General features: G+C 42.2%; 2 protein-coding genes and 1 long non-coding RNA gene across 5 annotated transcripts; all 3 read left to right on the top strand.

Annotated features, from left to right (window-relative positions):
- The first annotated feature begins 241 nt into the window (after positions 1 to 241).
- Positions 242 to 13,987, top strand: LOC135523775 (nuclear prelamin A recognition factor-like). Of its 3 annotated transcripts, none has more exons than XM_064950670.1 (11): positions 242 to 723; positions 2,214 to 2,285; positions 2,454 to 2,693; positions 3,211 to 3,343; positions 3,507 to 3,641; positions 4,150 to 4,268; positions 4,428 to 4,557; positions 8,647 to 8,719; positions 10,612 to 10,749; positions 10,930 to 11,087; positions 11,432 to 13,987. In XM_064950670.1, the coding sequence occupies exons 2-11, from the start codon at positions 2,229 to 2,231 to the stop codon at positions 11,689 to 11,691; spliced, it is 1,443 nt and encodes a 480-aa protein (XP_064806742.1). In that variant the 5' UTR covers positions 242 to 723; positions 2,214 to 2,228; the 3' UTR covers positions 11,692 to 13,987. The 3 variants fall into 3 exon arrangements, with proteins under 3 accessions (XP_064806742.1, XP_064806744.1, XP_064806743.1); XM_064950672.1 differs by having other exon boundaries at positions 365 to 723; positions 2,484 to 2,693; XM_064950671.1 differs by lacking the exon at positions 242 to 723 and having other exon boundaries at positions 748 to 2,285.
- Positions 13,988 to 14,732: 745 nt separating this feature from the next.
- Positions 14,733 to 17,544, top strand: LOC135523774 (uncharacterized). Its single transcript, XR_010452867.1, has 4 exons — positions 14,733 to 14,896; positions 15,951 to 16,022; positions 16,205 to 16,543; positions 16,826 to 17,544. It is a non-coding gene; the product is annotated as an uncharacterized LOC135523774 (long non-coding RNA).
- Positions 17,545 to 17,676: 132 nt separating this feature from the next.
- LOC135523772 (uncharacterized) lies at positions 17,677 to 20,944 on the top strand. Its single transcript, XM_064950669.1, has 4 exons — positions 17,677 to 17,906; positions 18,032 to 18,403; positions 18,875 to 19,005; positions 19,961 to 20,944. Exons 1-4 carry the CDS (start codon positions 17,840 to 17,842, stop codon positions 20,099 to 20,101), a joined length of 711 nt encoding a protein of 236 aa, XP_064806741.1. The 5' UTR covers positions 17,677 to 17,839; the 3' UTR covers positions 20,102 to 20,944.
- Positions 20,945 to 22,417: the final 1,473 nt, after the last annotated feature.

Here is a 22,417-nt window from a genome sequence, read left to right as displayed (position 1 = left end):
AACTGGAATCCTAAAATGATACACCCTGAATAATGTGTCAAATCGGCTTGATGATAGTGACAGTTACATGTATAACATTTTAGAGAAGTCCCAATTAATTTCATTTTACAGTAACAACGCATAGTGGGAATGTGTTGATTTCTTCCGGGTTACGTCTATGCTGATTAGATGATGACATGAGCTAGTTTATCCACCCCTTCATGATAAAAAATGTAGAGGAAACAATATTTCTAACAACTTGTCTCGGATATTTTAATAACACAAACCCATAGAAGAAGAAAAAACGCATCTCAATCATAATTGGTTTGAAGTGTCTTACAGTACTAGAATATAGTCATTGATTTACACCAAAAGTGTGGCGCGTGACGCACCCAAAGGGAACCGGGTTTTACGCATGCGCCCTTGATTGACCCGGGCTCAATGGATTCACTCATGTTGTTTTATAGTTCAATGTTCACGAATTCTGATGTCAAGCCGTCTGGAAAACCGGTCTGGAACCCCCGACTCATTTCTACATCAGACGGTCTTGTGACAGGAACCGTCGCGAAGACACATATTGTCCATTATAGCCTTTCAGTGGTATCGTAATCGCTTCAGATATTGCTGAGTAAACATCGCTACATATTACCCTGGCTCAAACTCCCCCTTTCTCCTTTACGAAACAGCTTGAAAGGTGTCTGAAGTCATTTGTATAAAGTCAGACTAGTAGAAAACGTCCAACCGGTGAGTGAGTGAGTGAGTGAGTGAGTGCGTGCAGTGATGTAATAAATACGGGAAAATCGGATGTCATTGAGCTCAAGAATTGCCAAGAACATGAAAGACACACAAAACATAACAAGATATTTCGTTATAATAATGGACTTTAGATAATATTTTCTTAATATTTAGTATTTTATGACTCAATTAAAACAAATTATATCAAAAAACACGTTAAAGCGGGGGGTTGATTAAAAAAAATATATATATGTTTTATTTTATATGGTTTTGTGGATATAACGTTGACCAAAATCATGACGTTAGTTCTACATTTCAAAGAGTTCAAAGTATCAATAAAGTGACCAGTTTTACTCGGTATGTACTCCTCCATATCTCTCCGAAATCTAATAGTGTACGTACATCTGTAAAACAAATGTGTCAGTGTTTCCGGTTCATCATTGGAGAATGCACACTTCTCATCATTTTCTGTTAACATTGACACCATTGTTTTGGAGGGGTACACATTGTGCAAAAAGATTTAGGTGCACCTCTCATCTTATTAGAAATACCACATTTTGAAGGGACAAAGCCAAGACTTTCGACATTGAATGTGTGTTTTTCCACACAGTTATTAAATTAATTGTTCATCTCCTTACATGTGGATTAATGTACAAGAAGAGAGCGAGCTGGATAAACAAACCGAGATGCACCCTCAGCCTTTGTTAATAGAACCATTCTTAACTAATACCTTTCATGGCTGATGATGGAGCCTGGTATAGGCGTCATAGGTTATCTGAGCCATGCCAGACACTGCACATTTGTTGCCAAGGAATGTTTTTCTCCCTCCAATTACTGTTTAGAGATTTAAAGCATAATCATAGATAATTAACCCTTACCAGGATATAAATAGCTAAATAAATTGCTGTTTATATTGGGTCCTGATAATAGGCCTATATGTTCTAACAGAGGCTTCAGCCTTTATTTAGCATTTATTATATCAATTATGATGATGAATGATGTATAATAATAATTTATGATTCTTTTTGTCTTTATTTACTGTATACTATGTAAGCCCATTTTGAATACAGTAGTCTTCTCGGAGGACACGCACAGATGCTTTGGGTCCATTCTTTGGCTCTCCGTCAACATAATAGTTATCATGGCATAGCCTATACAAATAAATCTTTATTGCCTGCCTATTGAAACACTTGGTGCAATTATGTGTGCTTTGTTGTGATATGGAAGCTGTTTTGTTGGCAGTTTACCATCTTTATTATATGCTGCTGTTGAGATAAGAAGAATGATCCTGGTTGGTTAGGACAGGGCTAATGATGTAGAAGTTGGGTGGAGTTGAGTCACACACCCACACACAAATACTAGCATTTTAGTTTGGATCGTGGAGTAGTTGGCACCACAGTTGTCCAAGGAAAATGTGTCGAAGTGTTGTGAAGATTCCAGGTCTATTCCAGAGTTGGATGGCTGACTGATCCTGTGTTTGTGTGAAATCCAACCCACAGCCATTTCACAGAAAAATGTCAGAAGAGAACATCAGAAGACGCAAGGAGAAGTGTGAGAATTGCACTAAACAGGTAAGCCCATGGAATGTTTGTGGTTTCACTGTGCAGTGTGCAAGTGTCTCTGCAACTGAAATTGTCCATCCAGTCGTATCTGACCGAGTTGTTTGAGGTCATTACTTTTTGCCCGTTATAGTCAAACATCATATATTGTGTCCAATTCTAACATTGATTCATTTATAGATTTTTTTGGGGTTGATTGGTAATTTCCAGTGCAACAAGAAGCCGAGTGATGAAGACCGTAGCTCCCTTCCAGAGGAAGATGTAGCCAACGGAGAGGTCCCTGCCTCCTCCCATCTCCTCAAGCAGCAGGTGTTGCTGAGTGCCTGTCTGTCCTGTGAGGGCTGTGTGTCCGAGGAGGAGAGCCTAAAGATCTCCCAACAGAACCTGGAGGAGGTGGCCCGCGTCCTGGGTCTCAACAAGGTACTACTGGACCACTGACCAGGCTACCTTGGTCGTATTCAATAGGCACCAAATGGAAGAAAAAGGACTGAAACGGGGAGGGACTATATGAACTTATCTAATAAGAACTGATGTTTTCCCTTTTTCCTTTCAAAAGGTTTTTGCTGAGGTGGTCACTAATGAGTACAAACCTGGACACCTCACATAATTAGCCTCCCTAAGCACTTGTGGAGATCTGAGAGGCTTTATGATGTCAAGGCTTCAATAGTAGCTAAAGAGACAAGGGTGTATATACTGTCTGAGAGGAAAGGGGAACAATTGTGTTATCTTTGCTGTACTTAGTTTCCAGATGACCTCATGCCAGATTTGTTTTAATGTGGGTTGTTATTGCTGGTCTCTTTGCCTGGCATGCAGACTGATTGTTTTATTTCACTTTACTGAAATGTATGGGGCATTCAGTGTTGATGCCAGGTAAATGTTGTCTCTCTTCTCGGCCAAAGTTTGACAAGTCCCTCTCTCCCTCTTTTTGTCATTGCAGAAGTGTGATGTGTCCAAACACCAGGTCCTGGTGGTGTCAGTGTGTCCCCAGTCTCTGCCTTTCTTCGCTGTCAAGTACGGTCTGGACATTCCTGAGGCCACACGCAAGCTCTGTGGCTTCCTCAAGAGCCTGGGTAAGTGAGCATGTACAGTATCTATGTCTCTGTGTTGACTGGGAATTCCAGACAAGCCCTGTAGTTTCCTCAAAGATATGAGAGAAAGAGAGAGGTACATTCATTGGCATCTACCATAACAGATGAATCATTCTCTTCCCTTCTTCTCTCTCTCTGTCTGTAGGAGTGCAGTATGTCTTTGATACCACTCTAGCAGCAGGCTTCAGTATTCTGGAGAGCCAGAGAGACTTTGTCCAGAGGTACAGCAGGAGGCACCATGATAGCCAGGCCCTACCCATGTTCACCTCCTCCTGTCCAGGTAATATTTACACAATCTCCTTGTTCCTCCCCCTCTTTCCCTCTGCGCACACACACACACACACACCACAACCTGAGTATAAAATATTAAGCAGCTTTGTTGTGTTTCAGTTTAACATTTGTGTGTGCTATTAGAGGGATATGTGGCATTATTAAGGTACGGGTATTAAGGGTTGGACCTAGCTCCTATTTGAAAGTAGAGATAGCGGAGCCGGGCTGGGAGGGAGAGATACAGACACAGCCTCACACCACTCCCTTCCCTGGAGATAGGCCTTTCAGGAGGGAGTCGCCCTCCCTCTCCTGCTCTCTCATTCAAATCAAATTGTTTTTGTCACATGCACCGAATACAACGGGTGTAGACCTTACCGTGAAATGCTTACTTACGCTCTCTCGTGTACTCGTTTCAGTTTGTCTTGCTCGCTCTACACCTTTCTCTGACCCCATCCCTTTAGATAATAAAACCATAAGCTTAGGACTCAAGTCAATTTCATTATTCTATTTCTGTTCAGGGTGGATCCGGTACGCTGAGCGTGTTCTGGGCAGTCTGGTCACTCCTCACATCTGTACGGCCAGGTCTCCTCAACAGATCATGGGCTGTCTGGTCAAAGACTATTTCACCAAACAACAGGTCAGTGCTATTTGTGTGTCGTAACAACCCATCCCATACAATTACATGAAACTCATGAGAACATGTGAATAGTGATTGATGCCACACTATTCATGTGTTTTAACCATGTTACTCATCTCACACAGCAGGTGAATAGTGGTGTCTTCTTTGTGTTTGTAGAAGCTGAGCCCAGACAAGATTTACCATATTATGGTGGCTCCATGCTTTGATAAGAAACTGGAGGCAGTGCGAGAGGAGTTCTACAACAGTCTCCTGGAGAGCAGAGACGTGGACTGTGTCCTCACATCCGGTACTATGCTCTCATTACCTCTACCTCTACACCCCTTGACTTTTTCCACATTTTCTAGGATTAAAATGGATTTGTCTTTTTTGTCAACAGTCTACACAAAATACTCTGTCAAAGTGGAAGAATAATTCAAACTTTTTTTGTAAAAATAATTATGACAAATAAAACACTAATGTGCATTCGGAAAGTATTCAGACCCCTTGACTTTTTCCACATTTTATTACGTTACAGCCTTATTCCAAAATTGATAAAATAACACACAATACACCAAAATGACAATATGAAAACAGTTTTTTTTTTTTTAATATATTTGCAAATGTAGCAAAAACATAAATACATTATTTACATAAGTGTTCAGACCCTTTGCTATGAGACTCGAAAATGAGCTGAGGTAATCCTCTTTCCATTTATCATCCTTGATTTGTTTCTAAAACTTGATTGGAGTCCACCTGTGATGAATTCAATTGATGGACATGATTTGGAAAGGCACACACCTGTCTAATAAGGTCCCACAGTTGACAGTGCTGCAAGCCATGAGATCAAAGGAATTACCTGTAGAGCTCAGAGACAGGATTGTGTCGAGGCTCATATCTAGGGAGGGGTACCAAAACATTTCTGCAGCATTGAAGGTCCCCAAGAACACAATAGCCTCCATCATTCTTAAATGGAAAAAGTTTGGAACCACCAAGACTCTTCCTAGAGCTGGCCACCTGGCCAAACTGAGCAATCGGGGAGAAGGGCCTTGGTCAAGGAGGTGACCAAAAACCCAATGGTCACTCTGACAGTGCTCCAGAGTTCCTCTGTGGAGATGGTTGTCTTTCTGGAAGGTTCTCCCATCTCTGCAGCACTATACCAATCAGGCCTTTATGGTAGAGTGGCCAGAAGCCACTTCTCAGTAAAAGGCACATGACAGCCCGCTTGGAGTTTGCCAAAAGGCACCTAAAGACTCTGACCATGAGAAATGAGATTCTCTGGTCTGATGAAACCAAGATTGAACTCTTTGTCTTGAATGCCAAGCGGAAACCTGGAGGAAACCTGGCACCATCCCTATGGGGAAGCATGGTGGTGGCAGCATCATGCTGTGGGGATATTTTTCAGCGACAGGGACTGGGAGACTAGTCCGGATCGAGGGAAAGATGAATGGAGCAAAGTACAGAGAGATCCTTGATGAAAACCTGCTGCTGAGTGCTCAGGACCTCAGACCGGGGTGAATGTTCACCTTCCAACAGGACAACGGAGTGGCTTCGGGACAAGTCTCTGTATGTCTTTGAGTGGCCCAGCCAGAGCCCGAACTTGAACCCGATCGAACATCTCTGGAGAGACCTGAAAATGGATGTGCAGGGATGCTCCCCATCCAAACTGACAGAGCTTGAGAGGATCAGTGGAGAAGAATGGGAGAAACTCTCCAAATACAGATGTACTGAGTAAAGGGTCTGAATCATATTTTTGTTGACAAGCAGACCCATAACATGATGCAGCCACAACCATGCTTAAAAATATGAGGAGTGCTACTCAGTGACGTGTTGTGTGGATTTGCCCCAGACACAAAGTTTTGTATTCAGGACATAAAGTTAATAAATTCTTTGCCACATTTTTTTGAAGTTTTACTTTAGTGCCTTATTGCAAACAGGATGCATGTTTTGGAATATATTTCATTCTGTACAGGCTTTCTTCTTTTCATCCTGTTTTTCTCCCCATCACAGCCATTAAACTGGCCTCGTGGCCCCATTGGCCTCACGGTGAAGTCCCTGAGCAGTTTCCTTGCTCTCCGGCAACCGAGTTAGGAAATACACAGTCACATTGTAGTATCTTTGTAGTGACTGTTTATTAATACACCATCCAAAGTGTAATTAATAACTTCACCATGATCATAGGGATATTCAATGTCTGCTTCTTTGTATTTTTACCCATCTACCAATAGGTGCCTGTCTTTGCGACCCATTGGAAAACCTCCCTGTTCTTTGTGGTTGAATGTTTCAAATTCAATGCTCGACTGAGTGACCTAACAAATTAATGTGGGGTACAGAGATGAGGTCGTCATTCAACAATGATGTTCACCACTATTATTGCACACGGAGACCATGCAACATATTATGTGACTTTTTAAGTCCGCTTTTACTCCTGAACTTATTTAGGCTTGCCATAACAAAGGGCTTACTCATTGACTCGAGACATTGACTCAAGACGTTTTAAATTCAGGTTGTAACACAACAAAATGTGGAAAAAGTCAAATGTTTTGAATACTTTCTGAAGGCACTGTATAAATAAAATGTTATTTGTCACGTGCCGAATACAACAGGTGTAGACCTTACCGGGAAATGCTTACTTACAAGCCCTTAACCAAAAATGCAGTTTTAAGAAAATTCCTACAACTTGTTGAAGAGATAAGAATAACAAATTATTAAAGAGCGGCAGTAAACAACAATAGCGGCGTTATATACAGGGGGTACCGGTACAGAGTCAATGTGGGGGGCACCGGTGTCGAGGTAATATGTACATGTAGGTAGAGTTATTAAAGTGACTATGCATAGATAATAACAGAGAGTAGCAGCAGCAGTGTAGAAGAGTGGGTGGGGGCAATGCAAATAGTCTGGGTTGCTATTTGATGTTCAGGAGTCTTTTGGCTTGGGGGTAGAAGCTGTTTAGAAGCCTCTTGGACCTTGACTTGACACTCCGGTTCCGCATGCCGTGCGGCAGCAGAGAGAACAGTCTATGACTAGGGTGGCTGGAGACTTTGCCAATTTTTAGGGCCTTCCTCTGACACTGCCTGGTATAGAGGTCCTGGATGGCAGGAAGTTTGGCCCCGGTGATGTACTGGGCATACACGCCCTGTGGTCAGAGGCCAAGCAATTTCCATACCAGGCAGTGATGCAACCCGTCAAGATGCTCACGATGGTGCAGCTGTAAAACCTTTTGAGGATCTGAGAACCCATGCCAAATCTTTTCAGTCTTCTAAGGGGATATATGTTTTGTCGTACCCTCTTCACGACTGTCTTGGTGTGCTTGGACTATGTTAGTTTGTTGGTGATGTGAACGCCAAGGATCTTGAAGCTCTCAACTTGCTCCACAGCAGCCCTGTCAATGAGAATGGGGGCATGCTTGGTACTCCTTTTCCTGTAGTCCACAATCATCTCCTTTGTCTTGATCAGGTTGAGGGAGAGGTTGTTGTCCTTGCACCACACGGTCAGGTCTTTGACCTCCTCCCTATAGGCTCTCTTATCGTTGTCGGTGATCAGGCCTACCACTGTTGTCATCAGCAAACTTAATGGTGGTGTTTGAGATATGCCTGGCCGTGCAGTCATGAGTGAACATGGGGTACAGGAGGGGACTGAGCACGCACCCCTGAGGGGCCCCCGTGTTGAGGATTAGCATGGAGGATGTGTTGCTACCTACCCTTATCACCTGGGGGGCGGGCCATCAAGAAGTCCAGGATCCAGTTACAGAGGGAGGTGTTTAGTCCCAGGTTCCTTAGCTTAGTGATGAGCTTTGAGAGCACTATGGTGTTGAACGCTGAGCTGTAGTCGATGAATAGCTTTCTCACATAGGTGTTCCTTTTTTCCAGGTGTGAAAGGGCAGTGTGGAGTACAATAGAGATTGCATCATATGTTGGTGCGGTATGCAAATTGGAGTGGGTATAGGGTTTCTGGGATAATGGTGTTGATGTGAGCCATGACCAGCCTTTCAATGCATTTCATGGCTACAGTGGTGAGTGCTACGGGTCGGTAGTCATTTAGGCAGGTTACCTTAGTCCCTGTGCCCAAGAACACTGGTGGTCTGCTTGAAACATGGTACTATTACAGACTCAGACAGGGAGAGGTATGTCTATCTGCTTTACCTCTTTCTCTCTCTCTCTTTTCATCAACTATTTTCTTCCTTTCAGCATTTCCAGCCTCCTCATCTCACACAAGATGCCTCTGCCAGCTATTCTTTCAATTCCCTGTCTCCGATACCTAGACCCACTTCATTACCCCTTCTCTATCGCCAGAAATTGAGAAACATCAGACAGTGAGGGATGTCATTTGTGTTTATACTGTAAACCTGTAGGTTTTATCATTTGTAATGTAAGACTGTAAATCCGTGTGTGTGTTCCAGGGGAGGTGTTCCACATGATGGAACAGATGAAGGTGTCACTAGCAGACCTAGACTCCGTCCCTCTCGACCATGTGTGAGTGTTTCACTTTTCACTGGCCTCTTATCAGGAGGTGTGTGTCGTTGCTCAATGTGGGACTCATTGCTCAGTGAAGCAGTGGTGTGTGTGTGTGTGTGTGTGTGTGTGTGCGTGTGTGTGTCCTTCCTCCTAATCAATTAAATCAAATCAAGCTTTATTTATACAGCACATTTCAGACATGGAATGCAACGCAATGTGCTTTATAAGAATCAACAAATAAAATAATAAATTAATAAAAGCTGAAATGTTTTACTACACAACAAACATTAAACAAAAGAAAGACACAAACTGAACAACTAAAAAGCACCCTAAGGAAAAGCAAAGCTAAAAAGATGTTTTAAAATCTCTTTTATATATGTCCACAGTTTCAGCCCCCCTCAGGCTATTCCAGAGGCTGGGGACATAATAACTAAAGGCTGCCTCCACGCCTCTTGTTCCCAGGCGTTGTGATAGTTAAAAGGCCAGTGCCAGAGGAACTGAGGGACCTACTGGGTACATAATTTAAAAGCATGTCTGACATGTATTGAGGTGCACAATCGTGGATTGATTTGAAAACCAATAGAAGAATCTTAAAAGGAATTCTAAAACTCAAGGCAGCCAGTGCAGAGACCTTAAAACCGGTGTAATGTGTGCTCTCCGTTTGGTCAGTACCCGTGCTGCAGAATTCTGTATGTTTTCAGAGGACCAATGGCTTTCTTGGGTAGACCAGACAGGAGAGCATTACAGTAGTCATGCCTGCTTGTAATAAAAGCATTGATGAGTCTTTCTGTATCAGCCTGAGAGAGAAATGGCTGCACCATGGCACTGTGGTAAAAGCTCTTTTGGCCACATTCCTAATGTGGGATTCCAAATTGAGTTCTGAATCTAAAATAACACCTAGGTTTTTTACCTGGTGTTCTATCTTTATTGCCCATTAATTAAAATATGCGTTTAGAGTGCGGGCTCCCGAGTGGTGCAGAGGTCTAAGGCACGGCATCACGGTGCAAGAGGCGTCACTACAGTCCCTGATTCGATTCCAGGCTGTACGTCCAGCCGTGATTGGGAGTCCCATAGGCCTGCGCACAATTGGCCCAGCATCATCTGGGTTTGGCCAGGGTAGGCCGTCGTTGTAAATAAGAATTTGTTCTTAACTGACTTGCTTAGTGAATTAAAAAATAATTATCTCTGTGCTTTGGCTCCAACAATAATTACCTCTGTCTTGATTTAGCTGGAGGAAGTATTTAAATCACTAATACAGTCTAATCGTTTATCCACGGAGCTAAATTCCTCTGGTGACACAGAAATGTAAAGCTGTGTATTGTGTGCGAAGCAGTGATAATCAATGCTTTCTGATAATGCTGCCAAGGGGTAACATATATAAACTGAACAGTACCGGACTCAAAATCTAACCTTGGTACGCCACATGTGATATGTATTCTCTCTGACTTATGTTCACCAAGGGTGACAAACTCTCAACCGGTTAAATAGGTCCTACACCAATTTAGAAGTGGACCGGAGAGGCCAACTCACCTCTCCAGTCTGTCCAGAAGGACATCATGGTCACCAGTGTCTAATGCAGTACTTAAATCTAAGAGTACAAGGACCAAGAGAAAAATACTGTTGGCACTTAAATCTTTTAGCTATTTGAAAACCAATTTCTCCAGAATTTTGCTCAAGAATGGAAGTTTGGAGATTGGCTGAAAATTGCTAACAACTGAATAATCTATATTTTGTTTCTTTGTTAGCACTTCTGTTTTGTTATTTTATGATATGAAGTACGTATTTAATTGTATTGAAAGTCCTAAACAAATAGTTTATTATTATTATGTGTGTGTCTGTGAGTGTATTTCTGTGTGTTCGGTTCAGTGACTCGGTTCAGTGTGTCACGTTCTTCTTCGTCTCCATGTTAGCCTGGGTGAGGCGGGGGATCCAGCCTTGGTGAGACACCGGGGCAGAGGATCGGAGGGCTTCCTGGAACACATCTTCAAATATGCTGCTTCTGAACTGTTTAATCTGGATGTAGAGGAGATCACATACAAGACTCTCAGGTAAGTTGCGAGAGGGATGACTGGGACAGAGAGAGAAGTTGAAGACCTTGAACTGAGAAAGCTGGAGAGGGAAGGATGAGAGCAGAGAGGGGTAGGAAAGGGGGTAGAGGAAGCAAGCTGTAAAAGAGGACGTGAGTTTAAATATCCCTCTCATTCGGTCTCCCCCCTTCCTCCCTCTAGGAACCGTGACTTTCAGGAGGTGTGTCTGGAGCGGGATGGGGAGGTGCTGCTGCAGTTTGCATCCGTCTACGGCTTCAGGAACATCCAGACCCTGGTCCACCGCATGAGGAAAGGACACGTCCCCTACCAATTGGTGGAAGTGCTCTCCTGCCCCGGAGGTAACCCATTGGACCAGCCACCTGTCAGTCACATCTGCTTCCTAGTTCTAATTTGGTTTTGGGTAAATGCGACGAGGCAATTGTGAAAACCTGTGTTAGAAGTTCTTGCACAAATATTTTTTTTTACAATTGAGTAACCCCAGACTAGGCTGCCATTGAACTTAAATCCACCGTTGCAAGTGTACAAAATGTAACTGAGGAAGCTGAATTCATGTAGAAACTTCAGTAGTAATTTAGTGTGATCTTTATTGTCCCAATGAATGTTGACCCTTCATTCTCCCATCTTCCCTCTCTCTCCTCTCTGCCTCCCCCTCTTTTCTTTTCTCTTCCTTCTCTCTCCCCAGGTTGTGTGAGTGGTCGTGGGCAGGCGCAGGGAGAGACAGGAAGCCGGGTGGACAAAGCCTTGGTTCAGCAGATGGAGGAGGCCTACAGCAGTCTACCAGTCAGGCTGCCTGACACCAACCCTGGCCTACACTTTCTCTACCAGGACTGGCTGGAGGGACAGGACTCAACGCACGCCAACGCACTCCTACACACACAGTACACACAGCAGAGCCCCAGCCAGACACTGACACACACAAAGCCCCCGCACATACAGTGGTGAGAGACACACACACACCTCTCGTGCACACACGTGCACACACACAGAAAACTCCAACACACCTCAACATCCAAAAGCCCAATATGAGGGGTAATCAGGACACTGACCCTTTCTTTTCTAAGGACCATTACAATGCTTCACATAGGTACCATTGTATAGGTGGGGACGGCCAGAGGACCAGGATGTTGCTTTTGTGGTCTTTTGCACCCTGCCTAAAGAATAATCTATGGAAAAGACTGGACCAGTATATCCCAGAAAGACTTAATTCTGGACTTCAATATGCCACAAGGTGGTGCTGTTGTTCCATCTGTTTCACTGCTCTAGACTGCTGTGGAGGCTGGTCCACTGTTCTCTCACACCATGGAGGGGGAAAAGGACGCCAGTGCCAAATATGTGGGCGAGATTCCAGAGCGAATCAATTATGTGACGGACCACAACATTTAATCCAGAGGGACACATTTGCAGGATGGACAACATTTCATCTGCCAGCCAAAGGAGCAGTAACCCTGGGAGGAATAATATTTGATCCAAGGGGATGAAGCTGAAAAACTCACACAAATGTGTCCTGTTAACATGTACTGAATGTTAAGCCTGTAAGAAGATCTAGATGCCTTAGTAGTATTGCATTTCAGAGGGGTAAAAATACCCTAAATGTTCAACATAAAACCAGGTGTACTTGTTTCAACTGTGAAATGTACATGTTGTTTTGTCTCCTGTGATTCCAAAATGATCAATCAATTGATTGAAAATGCTATATCTTCTCACTAAGAATGCTGATAGTGCTGTTGTGACTGCCATTTGCATTGTGTGTGTTCATCCATGTAATAATCACTGCAATCAATTTGGTAAATGGCTGTGGGATAGGGATGGAGAAATATAACCACTCTCAAATTCATAGACAAAGCTATTGAGAATTTTTCATTTATTTGTATTTTGTTTAGCCTTTATTAATACAGGTTTTTTTCTCATTGAGATAACATCTCTTTTTCAAGAGGGACCTGGAGAGAGACTGACCATTTATGATTTAAACATTATAGTTTTAACCATAACAAATCACATGTTATTAGCCAAATGCTACGTAAACAACAGGTGTAGACAAAGTGAAATGCTTACTTACGTTTCCTTTTCCAACAATGCAGAGTTAAAAATGTAGAACATAGAATTAGTGACACGAGGAATGAATACACAGTGAATAACAATTATTTAATTTTTTTCATATTCACATTGTTTACAAACAAATGAATAAAACAAGCTCATATTTGGGGTTCTGATGGGGTACAACAGTTGATCTAAGCATGAGGCATTTCTAAGTTATATTTTTCAATAGTTATTGGGTACACAACAATCCATTTACAAGTCCAAAAGTGAATGTACCAATCACAGATTGGCCCTTTTAAGGTTGTTTTATTTGACCATATAGTGTCTGTGTCATATTGATTGATGAGCATTAAAACAATTCTAACCTGGAAATCAGTCTGATTTGAATAAATTCTGAAATGGGACTGAGAATATATCCCTTAGCCCCTCTCTCTCTCTCTCTCTCTCTAGAATGCTATAGACTCTAGATCCAAGAATTTTGAAAATGTGTGGAAAACCCAACAAATCATCCACCTCTGTTCTGACAGAAATAAAGTGATGCAAAGGTTGCATTTTAGGAGTGCAGGCTAGGGCTCTTTCACCTCTGTAAACTATAGTTGCACGTTTTAATGTCACAAGTACAGTTGAATGCCTTTCAAACATGAGAAATAAGAAATATGAAACACTAAGTAAGCATATAATATACAGGAAATATTTTTTGAAATCAGATCCAATACCATATTCAGTGTGATCTTTATTGTCCCAATAAATGTTGACCCTTCATTCTCCCATCTTCTCTCCTCTCTGCCTCCCCCGGAGATTTGTCTTCCAACAAGACAATGATCCAAAACATAAAGCAGAATCTACAATGGAATGGTTCAAAAATAAACATATCCAGGTGTTAGAATGGCCAAGTCAAAGTCCAGACCTGAATCCAATCGAGAATCTGTGGAAAGAACTGAAAACTGCTGTTCACAAATGCTCTCCATCCAACCTCACTGAGCTCGAGCTGTTTTGCAAGGAGGAATGGGAAAAAATGTCAGTCTCTCGATGTGCAAAACTGATAGAGACATACCCCAAGCGACTTACAGCTGTAATCGCAGCAAAAGGTGGCGCTACAAAGTATTAACTGAAGGGGGCTGAATAATTTTGCACGCCCAATTTTTCAGTTTTTGATTTGTTAAAAAGGTTTGAAATATCCAATAAATGTCGTTCCACTTCATGATTGTGTCCCACTTGTTGTTGATTCTTCACAAAAAAATACAATTTTATATCTTTATGTTTGAAGCCTGAAATGTGGCAAAAGGTCGCAAAGTTCAAGGGGGCCGAATACTTTCGCAAGGCACTGTAAGTCCATGTTTGCTTTTACTGTTTGTTGCTTTGTCTCAGCAGTGCATACTACTAATTGTTTCCGATGAGTTTGTCATGAGCTTTTCTTTTCATTGACTACACTAAAGCTGGTTGTGTTTTCTTTTTTATTGATGCAGTAGTAGTTCAGATGGGGAGAAGTCTGTCCCTAGTAAAGTGGTGCTCTGCCTTCTTAACAACACTATCAACAGGGCAGGTCCTACAGGCCCTAGTTTTGTCGACCTTGACTCATCATGGATTTAGTACTGTAGGTATGTGGTAGTGTTGGAGTAGGGGCCTGAGGGCACACCGTGTGTTGTGAAATCTGTGAGTATTGTAATGTTTTTAAAATGGTATAAACTGCCTTAATTTTGCTGGACCCCAGGCAGAGTAGCTGCTGCTTTGGCAGGATTCAATACAAATACAGCCCCTACATACATGTGATTGGGAATATTGATTGAGCCCAACAAAAAGTCTAGTCAAAACAGGAAAAAAAACTATTCAGGCTTTGTCCTCCCTCAGTGCCCATGTTAAAACCTGTCGAGACCTGTCAGAGAGAGACATCGTGACAGTGTAATACTGCATCCTGTTTCCATTTGATTTGTTTAAGGTACCTCCTCCAATGAGATCCATATCATTTGCAGATTGCCTCAGTAAAGAGATAGGGAAAGTTAAAAGTGGAATATCCACTCTCTCCACCCACTCACTTCTCCCACAGTTATAACCTGGGACACTGCATTGTATGGATTTATTGGACAGAAGAACCTCCAGAGGCTGTGAGCTTGTAAGTGCATTATATGTACTATTTAGATCACTGTGTGTGTGTGTGTGTGTGTGTGTGTGTGTGTGTGTGTGTGTGTGTGTGTGTGTGTGTGTGTGTGTGTGTGTGTGTGTGTGTGTGTGTGTGTGTGTGTGTGTGTGTGTGTGTCAGGATTTATTAGTCACCTGACTTCGAGGTGACATCTCATGGTTACGCTCAGGGTCTCTTTCTCAGAATGACCTTTAGAGTCTGTGTTTGATGGTGAATTCAGCTGAACTGTGGGTGTTTTTTGGCACTGAGGCTGTGGAGAGAGGAAACTGCAGAAACTAGAAAATATTTTGGTGTACTTTGGGACTAGGGCTGACACAATTACAAATCCCTGATCACACTTGTAGGTGATGTCATGGCAACGTTGGCTAGCTAAACTCATGCGCAGAAACACATCATCGGGTCTAACGTCATCACCTGCCAAACTGAGGGAACCATGAAAATGTGTCAGTTTGTCACTTTCATGACCTGGCCTCCACAATCACCCGACCTCAACTCAATTGAGATGGTTTGGGATGAGTTGGACCGTAGAGTGAAGTAAAAGCAGACAACAAGTGCTCAAAATATGTGGGAACTCCTTCAAAACTTTTGGAAAAGCATTCCAGGTGAAGCTGGTTGAGAGAATGCCCATTGTGCAAAGCTGTCATCAAGGCAAAGGGTGGCTCCTTTGACAAATCTAAAATCTATAATATATTTTGATTTGTTTAACACCTTTTTGGTTACTACATGATTCCATGTGTTATTTCATAGTTTTGATGTCTTTACTAGTATTCTACAATGTAGAAAATAGTACAAATAAATAAAAACCCTTGAATGAGCAGGTATGTCCAAACTTTTGACTGGTACTGTATATATATATTCCACTTTGACATGACAGAGTATTTAGTTGTACAATTAAATCAATTTTAATCCCATTTTGTAACACAATAAAATGTGAAGAAATCCAAGGGGTATGAATACTTTTGCAAGGCACTGTACATATACTCTTTAAGTTAGTCATGTGCTGTGGTCTTTTTCTTTGTGCTTTAAGACAGATAACTCACTGGCAAAATGCTTCTGTTGTTTCTGTCTCTGGTTTTGGGAACTCCAACACAAGGACAAGGTAAATTTCAAACTGCAAACTTAGGTGAAATTATGTTTGTTTTGGTACAATATAATACAGCATTGTAATATATGATAATGAACATGTGAATGTCCACTTTTATCATTTAAAAGTGCATATTTATCATACTGATGTCATCCATTGATATCCTTTTATTCATTGATATCCTTTTTGTTTTCCAGGGGTTGCAGTAACGTGTGACAATATATCGGTTTCAAAAGACCAGCAACTGACACTGTGCTGTACAGTGGATTACACTGCCACACAAGCTATCAAACATGGGACGAAGGGGACCACAAAGGACACAACATGTGTTACTGAGTGGTTTGCATGGAAGTATTCAGATAATGTACTACGGAATTGTAATAAAGACTGTGACAAGAAAGAAACGGAAGCACGACACTACTGTTATAAGAAAGAAAATGTTACAAAAGCTGATGAGGGAAATTACACTTTTTTCATTGGCACAAACTGTGGGATTGGTTCAGGGACAACAAGCTTTTTCACTGTTGCAGATACTGGTGAGTACAATGCTAAAGCGCAAAGCACTACATCAACTACTCCTGTGTCAATTCACTGTCCGGTAAGATATGCTCTGCTTCACCGGACAGTGACCAGTCTATATTGCCTAGGGTTAAATGGGCCCTGAGTTTTTCCCGATCATGTGATATGACCAGGAAAAGCTTTAGTAATTATTAAATGTGATAATACAATATTCCTATATAAATTCAATATAGGGCTTTGTACTGTGACGTTTGTGAGTATTCAGTGTGTTCACAGCAAACTTATCTTTATTTTCTCAGCGAAAAGTGTTGACAACTGGAGAGAGCAACCAGTATGGCTAGCTCTGGTTGTTATCATCAGCATCGTCACTGTTCTGGGCTTTCTATTATTTCTAAAAACTTCTCGTTCTGGCAGAAGATTGATGGAACGACTCAAGAGTTCTATGACCCAGAGCAACAACAACACTGATGAGAGCCCTGAAGGTTCAAGAGAGACTGTTACCCTGGTGCCTGCATAACATTCAGCGTGAGCCAGTTGTCTTGTTGGTTCTTTCGAAATGAACTCCACGTTGACCTCTGCGATGTTGCTGTATGTCAGATGCATTCTATACCGATAAAACACTACTCACTTTTGCACCTAAATTAGTTTTGCACCAACATTTGTGGAATCAGTTAGTGAAATCACTAATAATCGTCTTTCACAGAAAAAAAGGGTGCTAAAAAGGGTGCTATCTAGAACCATCCCCATAGGAGAACCATTTGAATAACTCTGGTTCCAGGTAGAACCCTTTTCATAACCCTTAAGCTTGTTTACAAAGGGAGTTGGTTTTGGTCTATATACAGTATACATTGATGTTGTAATATTCTGTAATATTCTCACAAGCATTGTTTTCATAACTACTAAGCTAAACTTGTTTTTAGTTTCAGCCTAAACTCTGACGTAATTTTCTGGGACTCATGTTTTTTTTTATTAATATAAAATATTATTGATTTGTGTACAAATAAACGTTTGGAAATAACCAGTCTTCATAATGTTATTTCTCTCATATAGAGCGTGTTGTCTTGTGCTGAATTATTATCTCCAACAATAATGTACATTTCAGTTATCACAGCACACAGAGTAACCGTCAGCAGAAAATAACCACAACACTTCCTGTGAACAAGTCAACAGAGGAAACTCTTCTCTATCCATTTATTCAGTTGTTCACCATTTTACCCTGCCAACACAGTTCACCAGTCAGTTGTGAGTGTTTTGCACGTGTGGAAGAGTGTGTGGAGCTCTGTGATAAATGCAGCTGGTATCTAGTCAGCAGGATGGATATTCTGTTGTGGAGATGTGTGCTGGGACTCCTCTGCAGCCCTGCAGTGCTCACCTGGACAGGTAAGTGAGTTTTTAGTTGACCCTAAATGGACAATTAACCGTCAGACAAGAAAAGGAGGACCTTCTTCATAATAACAATATGTCTAAATCCTGGGCCCCTGTCTCTCTATCTCTCTCCCTGCAAGTTTCCCAGAGCCCCAGTGCCATAGCTCTGATGAAGGTCAACTCCTCGGCCGAGATCCTCTGCTCCACATCGCTACCGGACCCCACAGGCCTCTACCTCAGGGGTCGATTCCACAACAACAGAGATGTGCTGTACTTGTCGATAGCTGACAGAGCAGTCGGTAGGACCACAATACACAATGGGTTCAGAGGTCGGGTCACAGTGGTGTCAGACCAGGATCAGGAGGTCAAGCGGTGCTGTGAGTTCACACTGAGGCTGTCCCAGCTTGGGGTGGAGGACACAGACAGTTACTACTGCAGCTGGAGGTACTACGATACCAAAGGGAAAGTGCTGGTACAGCGGCACAGTAATGGCACCATCATCATTGTCAGAGGTATAAATATTATTATTTTTATTAAAGAAGAAGAAGAAGAAATGTTATTCATCGGGGTTAGGGTGAATTCCATTTTTCATTCAGATTGTCTTTCTCTTCCTGGATTAACAAAGACTTGGTATCCAATCATTATTCTAGAACTGTCTGTTCCACACTTTTTTATGATGCGGTGTGAAAATATCAATCTCTACTATTTCAACGACATACCACAACTGATGTAAGTGATTTTAATGTGCTAGTACAAGCTATGATCATGATTAGTGCACAATATGTCAGGTATTGTGTTCCAATATGTGCAATATGGACTCACCAAATTCCTTTGAATTTCTTTTGAATGAGTTTTCCCTGAGCAGTTGACCAGGCCAGGAAAAACTCTGGGTCAGAGTCAAAGGGCTATAATGAGGGCCCAGAGTTTTTCAAGAAGACATGAAGCTGAACCACTTCTTCTAATTCCCTCTCCCCTCCATACAGAGAGAGATCCAGAGAAGGGCTGTGGCGGCGGTCAGACCATCATGGAACTCATCTTGATTGTGCTGAGTTGGACGGCCTTCATCGTCGTCTTCTTCCTCTTCATTGGAGCTCTGATGTGGCGATGCACACGGGTAAGCCAATGTTTCCCTTATATTTGCCACTGCAAAAACATTCAAGTAGTAATTATAATAATTTTCAGGATGGTAAAACGTTTTCAGTGTAACATTAAACATATTGGAGCAATATATTTTTCAATAAATAAGATTATCTTTGAGAACTAACAATCACCATTCTCAGGGAGAATCTGAAATTCCAAAAATGTCATGGGCTGGGTCCCCCGAATGATTTCTTTGTCATGTTTGAGTCATTCCAGATAGCATAAGAACAAGGCATAGGTCAAGGCTAAATGTATATAATTGCAGGAAATTATCTTTAAAACTGAAAATTCTCTCAGTCCCATGACAAAATGTGTAGAATTGCAGGAAATTAGCTTTAAAACAGCAACATTTTGTCTCTGCGGCCAAGAGGAGGGCCTATGACACCGTGCCTTTCCCCATGCGCACGCCCACTAACCCCACCATTTTGTCTCTGCGGCCAAGAGGAGGGCCTATAACACCGTGCCTTTCCCCATGCGCACGCCCACTAACCCCACCATTTTGTCTCTGCGGCCAAGAGGAGGGCCTATAACACCGTGCCTTTCCCCATGCGCACGCCCACTAACCCCACCATTTTGTCTCTGCGGCCAAGAGGAGGGCCTATAACACCGTGCCTTTCCCCATGCGCACGCCCACTAACCCCACCATTTTGTCTCTGCGGCCAAGAGGAGGGCCTATAACACCGTGCCTTTCCCCATGCGCACGCCCACTAACCCCACCATTTTGTCTCTGCGGCCAAGAGGAGGGCCTATGACCCCGTGCCTTTCCCCATGCCCACGCCCACTAACCCCACCATTTTGTCTCTGCGGCCAAGAGGAGGGCCTATGACCCCGTGCCTTTCCCCATGCCCACGCCCACTAACCCCACCATTTTGGATGAAGTCTAAGATGAGTGTGAATAGGAATTTAAACATCTCTATGTTTTCCTACAGACCAAAAAGCACTACACACCAGCCAGGGACAATAGAAGACACCACCAGCATGTGTGTCCACAGCACAGGCCTACTGCTGACCCACAGTTCATCTACTCGAGCAGCTCTCCAGGCCATGTCGACTTTAAAGGGATACTGTAACATTGAAGGGAATGGAAGACGTTATTCTGCAATTGCGGTAATGATTTACCTTTAGAGTGTCTACGCAGTTAGGCCTACTGTCTGTTCTCACTAATGGAATGTTCTTTACTTACTGTTTTTGATTTCAGATATATTTTCAGACGTCTGTCTGAGCAATCCATTATTTGCGTTTATTTGCCAAGTTGGTAGTTGTGCATTTCTGTTCATTGCATCTGACAGAAACATCAGTGCAATTAAATAGTGTGCAATTATGTGCATTTTGTAGGCTACTGTTCTCATGAGCTCTTTCTCACCAAATGTCTGTTTTTCTCTTCTTTTGTGTCTCCACTTCCGATTGTTATGGGAATTGTCTATGTTAACAGAAAGACTCTTTCTATGTGACTCAGTGATACTAACAGCAACGTACCATACCACATCCTGCAGTTTGATGTCTGACTTGCTTTCAGATCATATATCGGCTGCCTAATGTGTGAACAGGTCAATTGTTTTGTTTTTTGCACATCCTGTAGATTTAAGTGTTTCGACAATGTTGCGCTAATCTGTTTGATTATCCTGCTCTTCATCTGACATGTCCTAATGTGACCAAGCTGAATATACATTCCACGCAAGTGAGAGATATAAAATAGGCATGTGTCAGTCAAGTCAACACATACCCATTTAAAGAGATATTGCTGCATTACTTTGTATTTATGGATTCCCTGGTCTCACTGACAGACAGCAGCGAGCCCCAGTTGTTTAGTTGATTTATATATATATTTTGGGGGGGTTGCGTGTTATTTTGGCATTAATACGTGTCACAACTCAGTTTGCAAACAATGTAAAAAAAATAAAGCTGCATACAGACATGGTCTCTTTTTGCTTTTTTGAGGCAGCTTCAAAATGCGGGTGTTTCAGCCTAGCTCTGTGATTTCTGTGGTGGTGGAGCAGCCAGTGGAAAATACGGAGCGTCGAGGTTGGTAATGTTCTTTAGTTGCACCGTGATTGGCTCAGTGTTCTGTCACTCATGGGGACACTACATCACTGCAAAATCTACGGGGAGAGCTCAAAAATTCAAGCCCTTGGGTGCTGCCATAGATTTACATTAGAAGTGCGCAACCAAGCAGGCTCAAGGTCATTGGCACAGATAGAATTATGTCAAATCACATTATATCTACCATAGCTTTGATTTGGCGTCAATCTACTGGCAAATCCTTTTCAATCCTTGTCATATGAAGAGAAATTAAAGATAAAACGTACCGGTGCTCATCGGCCATAAACATTACACAACAAGTTGGAAATCGCAAATTCAACAATGAGTGGTTGAGAAAGAATCAGTGGCTAAGTGAAAGCTTCGCAAAGCAATCACTAGCCTGCTATTTAGTGGAGAGGGTGTGTGGTCCAGGTCTGGGTTTAAGGGTCTCTTTCAAAGCTTAAAAGCATAAACATTCACTCGTAACACACCATGGGCCAGAAAAGGTTGATTACATTGACCCTGTCAATCCAGCATGACTTCTGACATGTTCAAAACAACTGGGAACTCTGGAAAGAAATCTGACTGGGAAAATACTTTTTGAACGGTCATCCAACACGTCGGAAACCCAGGCCTCTTTCTAGACCTCTGACCTGAAGATTACTAACGTCGTGAATGAACATTGTTTTCTTGGAGTTCCCAGTTGTCTTGAAAGCACCATAAATCCTGAGAATTCCAGACTTTGATGACAAAATATTCCCACAAGAAGGACCCCCATGCCACCTTCCTGTTCAGATGAGCACAGCACAACAAGGTGAGTCCAAAAATGTGTTGTATGCTGCTGCATAAATTATGTAATATGTCAGGGAGATATGTATACTGTAGCTAAGAAAGTAATACTAAGTGTATGTTGGTAATAAGCTCTTAGTAGCCCATGTGTGTCACCCTAATAATCTGGTCCCTTTCCCCCTCATAATTTAGCCTACTTTTCTGACTTGGTGGTGCACATGTAGCCTATAGCCTGTTTTAGAGAAATGTCACCATTGAATATTGTAAGAGCCTTCCTTGTCTGCTTATTTGCCCCCTTATTTATCCTACGGTTCTGACTTGGTGTACAGGGACAATACTGTAAGAATGGACCATGTTCTGAATTCTGTTGCTGAACAAATTCATATTGACTTTGTCCATCTTAGCTCGCTCACTAATATCTTAATCAGAATTACGGATCGCCTTTTATCTACTCATTGTTCCCTTATGCCATAGTTTGTACATTTCAATTGTCAGTAGAAACCACATTTGTTTAAGCAAGTCAGCCATATCAGCTATGTTTTCTTTTAGAAAGGCAGTAAATTATGCTGAATGAACTG

This window comes from Oncorhynchus masou, chromosome 31 (assembly GCF_036934945.1).
Source record: "Oncorhynchus masou masou isolate Uvic2021 chromosome 31, UVic_Omas_1.1, whole genome shotgun sequence".
Lineage (NCBI taxonomy): Eukaryota > Metazoa > Chordata > Actinopteri > Salmoniformes > Salmonidae > Oncorhynchus > Oncorhynchus masou.
This window is presented reverse-complemented; position numbering and strand designations above follow the sequence as displayed.

Coding starts and splice junctions, on each gene's coding strand:
- LOC135523775 (XM_064950670.1), top strand. CDS start 2,229: ATGTCAGAAGAGAACATCAGAAGACGCAAGGAGAAGTGTGAGAATTGC. Junction 4,558..8,646: donor GGACTGTGTCCTCACATCCG/GTACTATGCTCT, acceptor TGTGTGTTCCAG/GGGAGGTGTTCCACATGATG. Junction 8,720..10,611: donor TCCGTCCCTCTCGACCATGT/GTGAGTGTTTCA, acceptor TCTCCATGTTAG/CCTGGGTGAGGCGGGGGATC.
- LOC135523772 (XM_064950669.1), top strand. CDS start 17,840: ATGGATATTCTGTTGTGGAGATGTGTGCTGGGACTCCTCTGCAGCCCT. Junction 17,907..18,031: donor TGCAGTGCTCACCTGGACAG/GTAAGTGAGTTT, acceptor TCTCCCTGCAAG/TTTCCCAGAGCCCCAGTGCC. Junction 18,404..18,874: donor CACCATCATCATTGTCAGAG/GTATAAATATTA, acceptor CCCTCCATACAG/AGAGAGATCCAGAGAAGGGC.